Below are 12323 nucleotides of genomic sequence, written 5' to 3' on the forward strand. Positions count from 1 at the left end.
CCACTTAGTGTAAGCTCCTGGGAGGGATGATGTCTTCTTCTGTGTCTTGTATAGAGTCCAGCACAAAATAGGGACTTTACCAATAATAGTAACAGTGACAGGTTAGTGAGGCCTTTACGTTCCTGAATATCTGGCCGGGCTTGTTAAACAATAAAGGGCCAGATTTTCAAATGTGTTTGTTGTTCAAAATGAAAATACATGCAGAGTGAACGTGACTGTATGTGCAATCAGTCTGCATGCATGTGCAAATAGCGCACATTTGTGCATGTAATTGTGAGCGTCAAAAGGGTTTGAGTGGGAATGTATGCGTGCAAACGTGTGAGCACAGAGGGTCTGAGTGGGAATGTGTGCGTGCAAACGTGTGTGAGCACAGAGGGTCTGAGTGGGAATGTGTGCGTGCAAACGTGTGAGCACAGAGGGTCTGAGTGGGAATGTGTGCGTGCAAACGTGTGTGAGCACAGAGGGTCTGACTGGGGATGTGTGCGTGCAAACGTGTGTGAGCACAGAGGGTCTGAGTGGGAATGTATGCGTGCAAACGTGTGAGCACAGAGGGTCTGAGTGGGAATGTGTGCGTGCAAACGTGTGTGAGCACAGAGGGTCTGAGTGGGGATGTGTGCGTGCAAACGTGTGTGAGCACAGAGGGTCTGAGTGGGGATGTGTGCGTGCAAACGTGTGAGCAGCACGGAGGATGTGAGTGGGAATGTGTGCGTGCACAGACTGGTGGAGGCGGTTTGCACGGGTCAGCTGGGGACACTGCCCGCGCGCACAGCAGGGACTGGAGCGGAGAGGGCGGGGTCTCGGCTCATTGGGCGCTCAGGGACCGTGTGTCCCTCGAAGGAGCCCGTAGCCCCGCCCGGAAGCGTTGCCATGGTGCTGCGCGGCGGAGGCCGGAAGTGCTGAAGCCGTTACTGTTTGCCCGGCGGGCGCCGCTCGGAGGGAGTGCTCCCTTCACCCGGTGCCGCCCCGCGGGGGCAGCCCAGCAGCGCCTCGGGCCCCGCAGCCGGTGGCTGCATCTCGCCCGGGGGCACGAGCGGGGCCTGCCCGGGCCGACCCTCGGAGGCGGCGCCGCGGGGCCGGGCCGATGGCGCTGCCTACGCTGCCCGCCTGCTGGCCCAGCCGGAGCAGAGCGCTGGAGAAGCAGATCGTGCGGCAGCGCGACCAGGAGGCCCGTTGGCGGCAGCAGTGGGAGCGGAACAGCCGCTATTTCAAACAGTCCGGGGTCTGCAGCTCCAAACAGAGCCAGTGGAGCTCGCGCCGCTCCTATCAGCAGAGGTGAGACTCCGCCGGCCGGGGGGTCTCAGCGTGGGGGTCGCGAGCTGCCAGCCTCCACCCCAAAGCCCGCCTTGCCTCCAGCGTTTCTAATGGGGTTAAAGATATTAAACAGTGTTTTTAAATGTTAAGGGGGGGGGCGCACTCAGAGGCTGCTGTGTGAAAGGGGTCACCGGTACAAAAGTTTGAGAACCGCTGTTCTAGGGCCTCTGGGATTAGTCCTTGGGGCATCTCCATCGTGCCCGTAACGAGGGCAGAAGGACTTGGGGCATGCCCTGGTATGGGAGGCAGCGGACACTGGCAGGTCCAGTTTTGTTCTTAGTCTGGTCAACTGAGAAGGTTTTTGGAACAGCCAGTGGTCTGTGTCATTCGACTGACACAGGGCCCCACTGCCGTGTGTCCTGTGTTTCCCAGACGCTCTTACTCTGGGCTAGCAGGATGCTTAATCCTCTCTTCCGTTGTGTGTCTTGGGTAGCATGAATGCATATCACTGTGAGAAAATGAAAGAGGAGAAAAAAATCAGCTTGGAGCACAGACGAGAACAACTTAGGAAACTTTTGTACGAGGAGCGAGAATTGCTAACAGCAGAACTCAGGGAGCTGAGACTGAACGAGGAGTCCGAGCTGAACAAGATCAGAGAGAGAAGTGAAGATTTGAAATCTGCTAGAGAAGAGCGTCGGAAAAAGGTAACTTGTGAGAAGTGGTCTGAGGTGTGTGTATGTGTAGGCTGAGCTGGGGTGCCCTTCTGTCCCTCTCACACCTGGGGCCGAGGGTAAGTCTCTCTTTGATTTAAAACTTGATTAGAGAAATAAGTGTCCCCTGTGTCTGCCTCATTCTGTGTCCTGCAGGAAAGGGAACTCGTGATTTCTAAATACCTGTTTTGGCCTTGGTTAACTGAGTGTCAAACAACATGAGAGGAAGAACTAGTCGTGACTTCTTCTTGCTATTGAAGATCCCTCAGCACTTTCTGTAAGAGCTGGGGTGCTATCTTTGAGATCCTGACTAATTATATTCAGCCTAGTTTATATTGCTGTAGCAGTTTTAACTGGGGAAGTCATTCTTCACTTTCCCTCCTGTTGCTACTTCCATGGGTGGCTGCCAAACTGAAACCATGAATTGGCTGCATGTCACTGGTGGGTGAGTCAATCCTTAAATAGACAGTTTGCAAAGCATTTGGAGAGCCCCCTGGAGGAGAGATGCCATATAATTCTATCCAGTAATATGTCTAAAAATTCTGGGGTTTAGCCTCTTATTGGAGGATTAAGCCTTAATAAGAATAATTCCCCTCTCCCCATATAGTTACAATAGTATATGTTCCTGACATGCTGATGGGATGGCCAGTCCCTTTGATTTAAACTGAGTGTTTTTTAATCCATTTAAAAAAAAATGGATCTGGTAACATTCCAAAGATGTATTCACTAGCTGTCTGGGGGGATTGTCTAGTGCTGTATTTCCCAACCCTGATCATACTTAACAGATGTTTTGGGAGATTGTAATATCTGTTAAAATTTGATCTACTCTGATGCGATCTGACTCATGTTTTGTTGATAGGTTGCTGAAGAGCTGCTGTATGAACACTGGAAGAAGAACAATACCAAACTCCGAGAGGTGATAATTACTCACTTCACTAATGTTCTGAGTGTACTAAATCAGGTTTTAGATTTTTTAAAATGAAGTAACAGATGTCAAGCCAAGAAAAATGGTTCAACTACGTAAGAGTTCTGTATCATCACTCCAGAGGCATGCGCTCTTCCAAATAATCAGAAACCTCTTTATTCCACTGACTGCAGACCCTCAAATGCAATCACTAAAGTAGAAGCACCTCCTTGTGAGGTGAGGTTGGTGCCAGTGCAAGAAACTAGAGAGACAGCAAGATTCTCAGATACTTGGCTCTTGCCTTGTACTATAGGCTTAGCGGATACAATTTTCAAAAGCATCTAAGTCCCTTTGGAAGTCAATGGGACAGAACTTCTTAAGGGACTTAGATGCTTTTGAAAATTGTATCCTGTACCACTAAAGTGCTTTCTTAGCTTTTGTTCTGCTGGTCCTCCATTCTGCCTGCTTATTGCTATATTCTTTAACATTTGTGATTATTCCCAACTAGTCCTGTGATTGGAATTGCTATGTGAGTCCTAGGGCTAGCAGGGGCTGAGGAAGGCTGTACCAATTGCTCTTGGCAGAAAGAGCATCCCACTGCTGGCTGTAAAACACGCCACAACCACTAGTATAAAGGCTCACTTCTGGGGTGGTGGGCAAATCTGCTGGAAGGAATTCTGCTGCTCAGTGTTCCAGGCTGCAGTGACCTCTGTTGTCCTTAGCAGTGACCTCTATGGCTTAGGTAGGGGTGTATCAGTAGGCTCCACAGAGTCCTATCTAACCTTCCTTGGCCAAAGAGGTTCACCAGCATCTCACCTGAGACAGGTGGTCATCTAGTCTCCTCTTCTGAAGGCTGAGAATCTCCCTGATATAGCCAAGCTCAGGGGATTCTGCTGCTGCACTGTGGGCTACCCCAGAACAGACAGTTGCCTGGGAATGCAATGTTTACTAGCTAGTTATTTCTCCCTGTCTGCAGACCTATGGCAATCCACATCATAGTTTTAGAGCCTGTTTCATATGACATAGTACAGAATGGGAGACTGGACTGCACCACTTGATTTTCTGATGATCTCTATGTTCCCTTCTTCAGATTGAGTCAGAGCTCCACAAGAAGCATGTGATAGACGTTTGGGGCGATCAGCTCACAGAAAAGAAGCAGGTATGCCAGGATTGCTCTAAGCCGGGGTTTCTCAAACTTCATTGCACCGTGATCCCCTTCTGACAACAAAAATTACGATATGACCTCAGGAGGGGGGGGGGGGGGGGGGCTGTAGCCTGAGCCCCGCCACCCAGGGCTTGGGCTTTGGCCCCAGGCGGTGGGGCTTGGGCTCTGGGCCCCAGCAAGTCTAATGCTAGCCATGACAATCCCATTAGAATGGATTTGCAACCCAATTTGGGGTCCCGACCCACAGTTTGAGAATCACCACTCTAAGTCATACTGGTACCTCTTAGCTGTGGGAGGAGTGCTGAACTGTAAGAGCAGATACTATTTAGGGTTTTTTTGGGTGGGGGAGAGGAATGCTCATTTTATCTGACCTCCCGCTGGGAAACCTTGCTTTCTGTAGAGACTTACAAGCCTTCCACCTCCTGTGCATAGATATTAGTGTTGTCAGAGGTGGCAGGGACTGCCAAATACTCTTCTGCTCAGTTGTGAGTGAATGTATAGTGGTGCCTCACTGTTTTATATGAAGATGGGATCTTGCAATTTAATTCTGCCTCATCTTCTCTGTCAGGCAAGTATATCAATCTCCTTTCTGGCTCTATTTCTGGTTTGTTTTCCTGGTAATATAAAATCAGCGGCATTGCTTAGTAGACTAAATAAATTGCATGATTTGTTGTGGCACCAAGGGCACTGTTCCAACCTAAGAGACCTAAATGCAGTACCCATGTGAGCACATCTTCAAGAACTTGTTCCTACACCACAAACTAAACTTTGTCAAACTTAACAGTTTCAGATATTGAAATAAGCAAGGTCTTATCTAACTCTTCGGTTAGTCTGAGGGCAGCCCACAGCAGATGGCTATGTTACAGTGAAAGTACAGATTGTCAAGCTTCCTGGAGTGGCTCACGGACAGGGTGCCAACTACAGGGCAGACAGTTACAGCCAATTTGGAATTTGTGCCCTTGTTTGTATGTTCTATAATTAAATTTCACCAACCAAGTATCAAGTGTGAACTCCTCAGGCACTAGAACAGCCTTAACATGGAGTCACAGACAGTCCCTTGGGGCACTCTGGTTTATCTTGCCATATGATAGATGGACCTTTACACCAAAAAAATCACAATAATATTCAGGTTACTCCCAGTCACCCCAGGTCATTTGTACCTTAGGTTTCTCACCAAAGACAATGCTTGTAGCCAATCCTATAATAAACTAAAGGTTTACTAACTGAGAAAAGGAAATAAGAGTTATTAGGTAAACGCACACACAAATGAGTTATAATCTTAGGTTCCAAAAAGTAATAGACACTGATGTAATGTGCAGGTTCTATATGTCCTTTAGGGCTTACCCAGCTAAACAGCTGGGGATCTCGTGCTTATACTGTGAAGTGTTGCGTCTCCCTGAAGTCCAACCAGCCTAGGGATAACAATTTTTTCTTGACGTGGATTTTTATTCAAACTATTGCATGTCTCCTCTTCATGGGGAGCAATCAACAAAGACTTTTGTCCACTGATGTCCAGTGGATTGTCTGGCATCTACAGGTCTTTTGTTGGGCAGGAGATGACACCTCTTGCGGTATATTAGTATTTCACACTTGTTAATGCTTCTCTACAGGCTGGGGATTTACAGTTGTAGAGCAAACCCTTTTATAATTACAGAGCACACACTTTAATATTACCTTCTAACATGAGGTACCAACATAAGCTGAATACATGCAGCATCCTACAAGCATTTCATAAAGTCTAAACACATTCTTATAACTCTGTCTATATTAACAATAGTAACACGCAGGTGAGCCAGACTGGTTTCCATCTATGTATTTGTCAGTATTCAGTGAAGCCTAGGGGCCTTAGCATGAGTTGGCACCTGGTCTGTCAGCATCACACAGATATAAACATTATTTCAAATAGAGGGCTCCATTTCAGCATTGTCTCTTTGATCCCTTTAGAGGTGCGTAAGGCTTTGAACTAATTTAAAAAAATGTTGAGTACCTTCATTTCCAGTTGGAATCCAGGGGCTCACTGGGTGCCCTGCATGTTTGAAAATCAGGCTTTTAAAATGTTAGAATATTTGTATATATAAAACGCCCGATTAGTTGAAATACATGTGATTTGATATTGAATTACAGTTATTATGTTAAATGTTTTGTTTGGGCTCAATCAGCAAGAAGCAACTGAAAGAGAAGAAAAAAGACGGTATGAAAATGAATATGAACTTGCCCGAAGGGAAGCACTGGAAAGAATGAAACAAGAGGAAGAAAAGAGGCGGCTGGAAGAGAAGAAACGAGCTGAGGTGTTACTGCAACAAATGGAAGAACTGAAGTTCCGGGAGATGGAGGTAACCATTTAGTTTCCCCTCATCTGAAGCAGAGTGCACTTGATAGCCTCCAGTCCAGGTGGGAGATACCAGAGCAGTGAGTTTGTTCTGGAATCCTAGAAGGGAGAGGTCAGGCCAATGTTATGATTCTGGCTGAATTTGTTTCTCAACACTGAGGTGAAGCAGCAGGGCCAGTCGTTCTAATTGGATATGACGTGGCTTCTGCTAACAATGGCTTATTTTCTACCTGCGTGTTGGTACTTTTCAGTGAGATTTAACCCTGGGCCTTCATGTGTTCCTCCTTAACTACTTGAGCACCGCAATTGCATCTGTTGCCTCAGAGAAAGGAGGGTTGTTTTAGAAACCCTCACCAAGCATGGTAGCTTGCAGCCTGAAGGCTTTTTTCCAACAGGAGTTCCTAGTTATGTCTCCAATATTCTAACACATTAAGGCAAGAGTGAGATTAGTGTGGGATATTGACCATACCCAAAAAGGAGTCTAGTTCTTCTTAGAACTCATCCCACTGCTGGCAGTAAAACCTGCCACAATCACCGGTACAGAGCTTCACTTCTGAGGTGGGGGGCCAGCCTCCTGCTGGAAGGAATTTGTCTCAAAGTGCTTCATGCTGCTAGCTGCCAATACCTGAGAACACTTCCAGGTCAGGGAGGATTTTATCTTCTTCCCTTCTCCTTATTTCCCACCGGAACTCTCAGGATCAGGCTTTAGGGCTTCTGCTCTGTCAACGAGGACCAACGAGTCATTGAGTCAGAAGCTGCTTCAGTGGGCATGGTTGTTGTATTGGAAAGTACATCCTGAAGAACTTACCCTGTTCTAATGGTAGTGCTGGATAAAGAGAATTGCAGATGCTACTCCAGTGTTGATGGGAAAATAAAAGATTGTGCTGTGTAACTGGTTCTCTGTGCTGCTTTTGCCCTCCTGCAACAACTATAAAGGATCTGAGAATGGATGGGGAAGTTGGAGGCCTTAGCTCCCTGAAATGCTATTCCTTTTATAACAGGCAACAAAACTGAAGAAAGAGCAAGAGAATTTACTAAAACAGCAATGGGAGCTGGAGGAGCTGGAAGAAGAGAGGAAGCAAATGGAAGCATGCAGGAAAAAGTTGGAGCTTGGGTATGATATGGTATAGTTCAGTGCTGTGGGTGCTGGGAAAAAGCCATTCCTGTGTCCATGGTACCACTTACTGTATATGGGGATATTGTCCGTGTCACTGTGAGCTGTATATGTTAATTACTTAATATTGTATGTCTGGAAAATCCAGAGCAGTGGATGGGCTAGCACTTTAAATAGACATAGAAAAAAAATTGCACTAACGCAGTAAGAATGGTTTCCACACACCCGCACCAATGCTTATAGATGGTACTAGTCATGGTTCGCTTTTCTGAATGTTGCTAAAAGAGAACATGGGACTTTGGAGCTAGTCTGGTTTTGTATCCTCTCTTTTTTTTTTTCCTAGTCGCTTTTTGAGACATCAGTATAATGCCCAACTAAAGAGACGTGCACAGCAGATACAACAGGAGCTGGTAAGCCAAGACCAGAGATCACTTAACTATTTTATGTAGTACAGTCATCTTGCACTAAAAACTGCTGTTTCTACATGTTGATTACTTTGTTTGCGTATCTCTTGTCTGTCCAGAGCCATACCAAGCTCCTTCCATCTCCCTCTGGTGGCATTAGGGCAAGAGGAAATTAGGAGTAGTGCTGAGGATATGTTATGAGCTTCCAGTCTGTGATCAGTCTTGACATTAGCATGATTGTGCACATTGAGAATTTACTTGCGGCCTGGTTTGAAAACCTGGTGTGTGTGTGTGTGTGTGTGAGTGACTGACTTTTCTGGCTTTTCTCTAGGAGATGGACAGGCAAATACTATTAGCCCTTCTAGAGAAGGAAGATGAGGATCAACGCCTCCACTCTGCTAGACGGGAGCGGGCTGCTGCAGATGCTGCCTGGATGAAGCATGTAATTGAGGAGCAGCTCCACTTAGAAAAGGCACGAGAGGCAGAACTGGAGACCATTTTTAGGTGAGTCTGACATGCTGGCTGGAGAGAGTTTAAATGTGATGAATGATTCCCTTTAAGAACATCCTCTCTTCTAGGTTGGTAGAACTCTGTAAATGTTACTTTGTTGATACACACAGGTGAGGAAGGGACAAATAGAAGCCATCTTCTTCCTGGCTTCCTAGTTAGTCTTGCAGTTTTAGAAGGAAAGGCTGATTACACAGAGTCCTGTGTAACAGAAGTAGGGGTGGGTTTTAGGTCCTTTTCTACTTTCCATCTTTTATGTTGAATGGTTTAGCCATCCAGTCACAATGTGGAGGTAACACAAGGATATTAAGGTGAAAGGACACAGTTCTTTTGGCTGAAAAGCATCAAGACCTTCTGGTTCCTTCTCCTTGATGGGAGTGATTCCACAGTCCGTCTTTCTCTTGCTGCAACTAGTACTAGAGTTAATAAACAGGGAGCAACTATTTTTAGAAGTAATGGATTGGCAACCGTGAACAAGTCCAATCCTTGCCCATCCACATCATGATTCTAGTCAGACTTTTCTGACAAGAACTTAAAACCAGCATTTGATCATCCAGCCAATGGGCTTTGGGGCCTACGTATGACTTCTAAAGTTGTGTGTTGTTTCCTTTGTTTCTCAAGAGAGATGGAAGTTGAAAGAGAATCCACTGTAACCCCACTGACTACAAAAAGTTTCCATGGGGGGTGAGTGGGAGCAGAATTTGGCTCAGTGAAAGCTAGAGGCATCGGTATGATACTTCATGTCCAGACAAGTCAGGCCGCACAGGAACTTTCCTTGCTAGACATGCTGTTGGGGAAGAGAAGCTTTGCAAACTAAATGTTCTGCCAGGGCCCTGGTTTCCCATCCCTATCGGAGGCAGGAGCACTCCTGAGCATAAGGTTTATAACAGACAAATTGCTTTCCTGCGGTTCTCTGCATACACATGTAAACTAGAGAGGCTGCAGGAAATAATGTATTGAAGGCTTCTCTGTTCCTGTCTCTCGTTATTGCAAACAATAATGCTGGAGATCAACTCTCTCTCTCTCCTTTAGGGAAGAAGCTAAACAAGTGTGGGAAAAAAGAGAAGAAGAATGGGAGAGAGAGAGGAAGGCCAGAGACAGACTGATGAATGAGGTGGTGCCTTCTCTACAGCGATTACTCTGCTGGCTGAAAGAGGGACTTTCACACTGGTGTATATTTATATAGAATACATAGTAGCGGCTCAGTAAGGCATGCTGGTTAGCGCTGTGCTGGGGGATGGGCTTTTCTGCTGGCCCAGTGTATTTTCTGAGACCCGGTTTAACTGTCTAGATAAAGATCTGCTTAGTTTGGTTTCTGAGTCCGGCCCCTTTCTTTCTATTTACCCTATTTCTTCCCTTCATCCCCCGTCTGACTCCAAACAGGTCCTTGCAGGCAGACTGTGTCAGATCCAAGAGAAGATGGAGCTAAATCGACATGCCCAGGAGGAATGTGTAAAATACCGGGAACAACTGATTAGAGAGCTTGAGGAGGCAAAAGAGCTAACTCGTCGAGAGAGAGAGGAAGAAGAGGAACTAAAAACCGCTCGCAAACAAGAGCTGGAGTCCCAGGTAGAGCCCAGGTCTTCATCAAACTTGCACCCCAGGTCATTAGGATGCTGTTAGCAAATCTCCTTTGTTTACCCATTTTTGCTAGATTTTTAGTGCATGGAAAAATGCTCTTCAATTCCTTAGTGTCAGAACAAGATTCTCGGAAACTTTCCCAATTTTGCTAGCAAAGGTAGAGTACATGCGCCAGCAGCTGTAACTGGTACTTAGTCAGGTAACCTCCCACCCCCATACTAAAGTATCCAATTAACTAAGACGGATCTGACACTGATTCAAGCCTCTTGAGTCCTGACCTTCCCCCTCTTTGTTTAGTTTGGGTCTCTGCCTGTGATCTCACTTTAATGGCTTATCTTTAAAAATACTCAGCTTACAGAGCGTCGCCGGCAAGAGCAGGAAGAGTTACAGCGCCAGAAAGAGGAGGAGGAGGAAGCAAGGCTGGCAGAGCAGCACTGTGAGGAGTTAGTGCGGCAAGAGGCCAAGCGCATGACTGAGCGGGGCTATCCCAGTAAGGTAAGGAGCAGGACCCAATGAAATCATGCATGTTGCCCACGCTAACTTTCCACCCCCAGCTAGTTCATGGTGTTTGACAGTGGAGGTCAGCATGCAGCAGAGAGTAACCAGCAATTGCCTCTGAGCACAGTTCCTTTTCATCAGGAAAAGTCAGAGCTGCTCCTGAGGTGGGCAAAGGTTTCACACCTAAAAATGCTCTGTTCTGTCATTGCTCAGGGGCAGGGACTGCTGGCAGAGTAAGTTCACTGCCTCTCCCCCACTGCCATTTCTAATGGATCTCCCACTGTCCCTGGAAGGTTCAGATTGCTGTGGTGTTGTCTCAGGCATTGCCCGTTTCCTGTCTTTTGCAGATAGTCATTTTATGAGTCTTTTAAAGCAAGATCTTTCACAATTGCCTCAAAGTATATCCCTAGTTCTCAGTCCAGGCACTAGGGTGTGGCTATCACCAGGTGATTCAGAGAGCTGCTCCCAACATCTCCTTCTCTGCCCAAGAATCCAAAAAAAGCTGCAAAAGAAGCAGGAGCCCGTTAGTATTCTGGCAGCAGGAGTGCTGCATTTGACAACCTGGTTTTGGAAAGTTTCTTACATGCCCAGAAAAAAACCTGTCCTAGGCCGAGTGGCTTCATTCTTATCCCTTTACCAGCAGTGATGGTAACCTTTGACACCCTCTCATTGCTTGGCACTCTGATTTTCTTTGGAGAAGTGACTATGCAAGTCACTGATGGCTTTTCATGAAGGGTGTTGTCTTGGCTGTTAATAGAACATATATAAACCAGAACTACCAGCTGCAGCTTGTCCACTAAGGGGTCAGCACCTTGAGTATTACGTGCCTGGGAGTTTAATTTCTTATGGTACTTCTTGCTATTGACTTTCTTCCAGCCCCGTGGTCGTCCAAAAACAGCTTGGACCTGAGAAGGGTTGCCCTTAAGTTCTGAGGTGTGAGCATCATAGCATCAGTATGAAGGACTCAATGTTGCAGGCTATGTGCCTCTTAAAAAAGATCAGGCTGTTGTGGAATATTTCAAAACCAAGAATCAAGGTGCTATTGTCATGAAATTGTCAGGAATAGTTCCTGAAGCTGATGGAGATGTGCTCAGTGCAAATGAAGGTCGAAGTTTTCAAAAGCATTCAGCCAAATTCTCCCATTGAAGTCAAGGTCAAATTTCCCTTGAATGCAGTAGCAGCAGAGGTAGGCCAATGGAGCTTTACTTGAAAATACTATCCTAATTGTGGAGACGGCTCTACACCGTTCCAGCTGCTTCCAGTGTTTAGAAGCTGTGAAGTGACACGATGTAGCATGTAAGGCAAAGTCGACTCTCCAACTACACATCAACCAGGAAAAAGAGTGATGGAAGAGTAAATATACAGAAAGCTTTAAAATAGCTGCATGTATTCTTGATTAACGCAACCTCGTTGAATCAATGATACTAAACCACTGACCGTTGCTGTTTATAGCGGAAAGGGTTTCTTTAGTGTCATGCTTTTTATATTAACCCTAAGTAATGTTTGCTCAGAACTCCCTCCTGTACTTCCTTATCCCCATGCGTTGTAAAACAGTGTTGGTGAGAATTGTAGTGCTACAGTGTGTCAATTCTTGACAGAAGTTTCATTTAGGCTCTAGGACTCTAAAGACTTCAATAAAGATTTACCTGTCTGTTTTAGATTTACTCTATTTGAAGTTCTCACACGATCTCATTTTCAAAAAGAGATCCCTGCCTTGGATGTGCTTGTGACCAGTTATCTACTGAAGAATGCAGTACTGGCCTTAACAATGGAGGGCACTGGCTTGAAATTAGACACTCCTAGTTCTTTGAAAGTGGGGCTTTTCTTTAATTAATAAAAAAAAAAAAAAAAAAAAAAAAA

The 12323-nt window shown here is 46.0% G+C and overlaps 1 protein-coding gene across 1 annotated transcript; it reads left to right on the top strand.

Moving 5' to 3' along the window:
• Positions 1–897: 897 nt before the first annotated feature.
• Positions 898–12121, top strand: TCHP (trichoplein keratin filament binding). Its single transcript, XM_054006370.1, has 12 exons — positions 898–1272; positions 1745–1955; positions 2821–2877; positions 3956–4024; positions 6190–6363; positions 7361–7473; positions 7817–7883; positions 8209–8381; positions 9417–9498; positions 9768–9953; positions 10317–10460; positions 11340–12121. Exons 1-12 carry the CDS (start codon positions 1082–1084, stop codon positions 11370–11372), a joined length of 1500 nt encoding a protein of 499 aa, XP_053862345.1. The 5' UTR covers positions 898–1081; the 3' UTR covers positions 11373–12121.
• The last annotated feature ends 202 nt before the right edge of the window (positions 12122–12323 follow it).

The sequence above is a fragment of the Malaclemys terrapin genome, chromosome 16, assembly GCF_027887155.1.
Source record: "Malaclemys terrapin pileata isolate rMalTer1 chromosome 16, rMalTer1.hap1, whole genome shotgun sequence".
Taxonomy (NCBI): Eukaryota; Metazoa; Chordata; order Testudines; family Emydidae; genus Malaclemys; species Malaclemys terrapin.

Bases quoted from the DNA above. Each gene is read 5' to 3' on its own strand.
- TCHP (XM_054006370.1), top strand. From the start codon at position 1,082: ATGGCGCTGCCTACGCTGCCCGCCTGCTGGCCCAGCCGGAGCAGAGCG. The intron at 7,884-8,208 runs GTAAGCCAAGAC...GCTTTTCTCTAG, and splicing joins AGCAGATACAACAGGAGCTG to GAGATGGACAGGCAAATACT. The intron at 9,499-9,767 runs GTGGTGCCTTCT...GACTCCAAACAG, and splicing joins GAGACAGACTGATGAATGAG to GTCCTTGCAGGCAGACTGTG.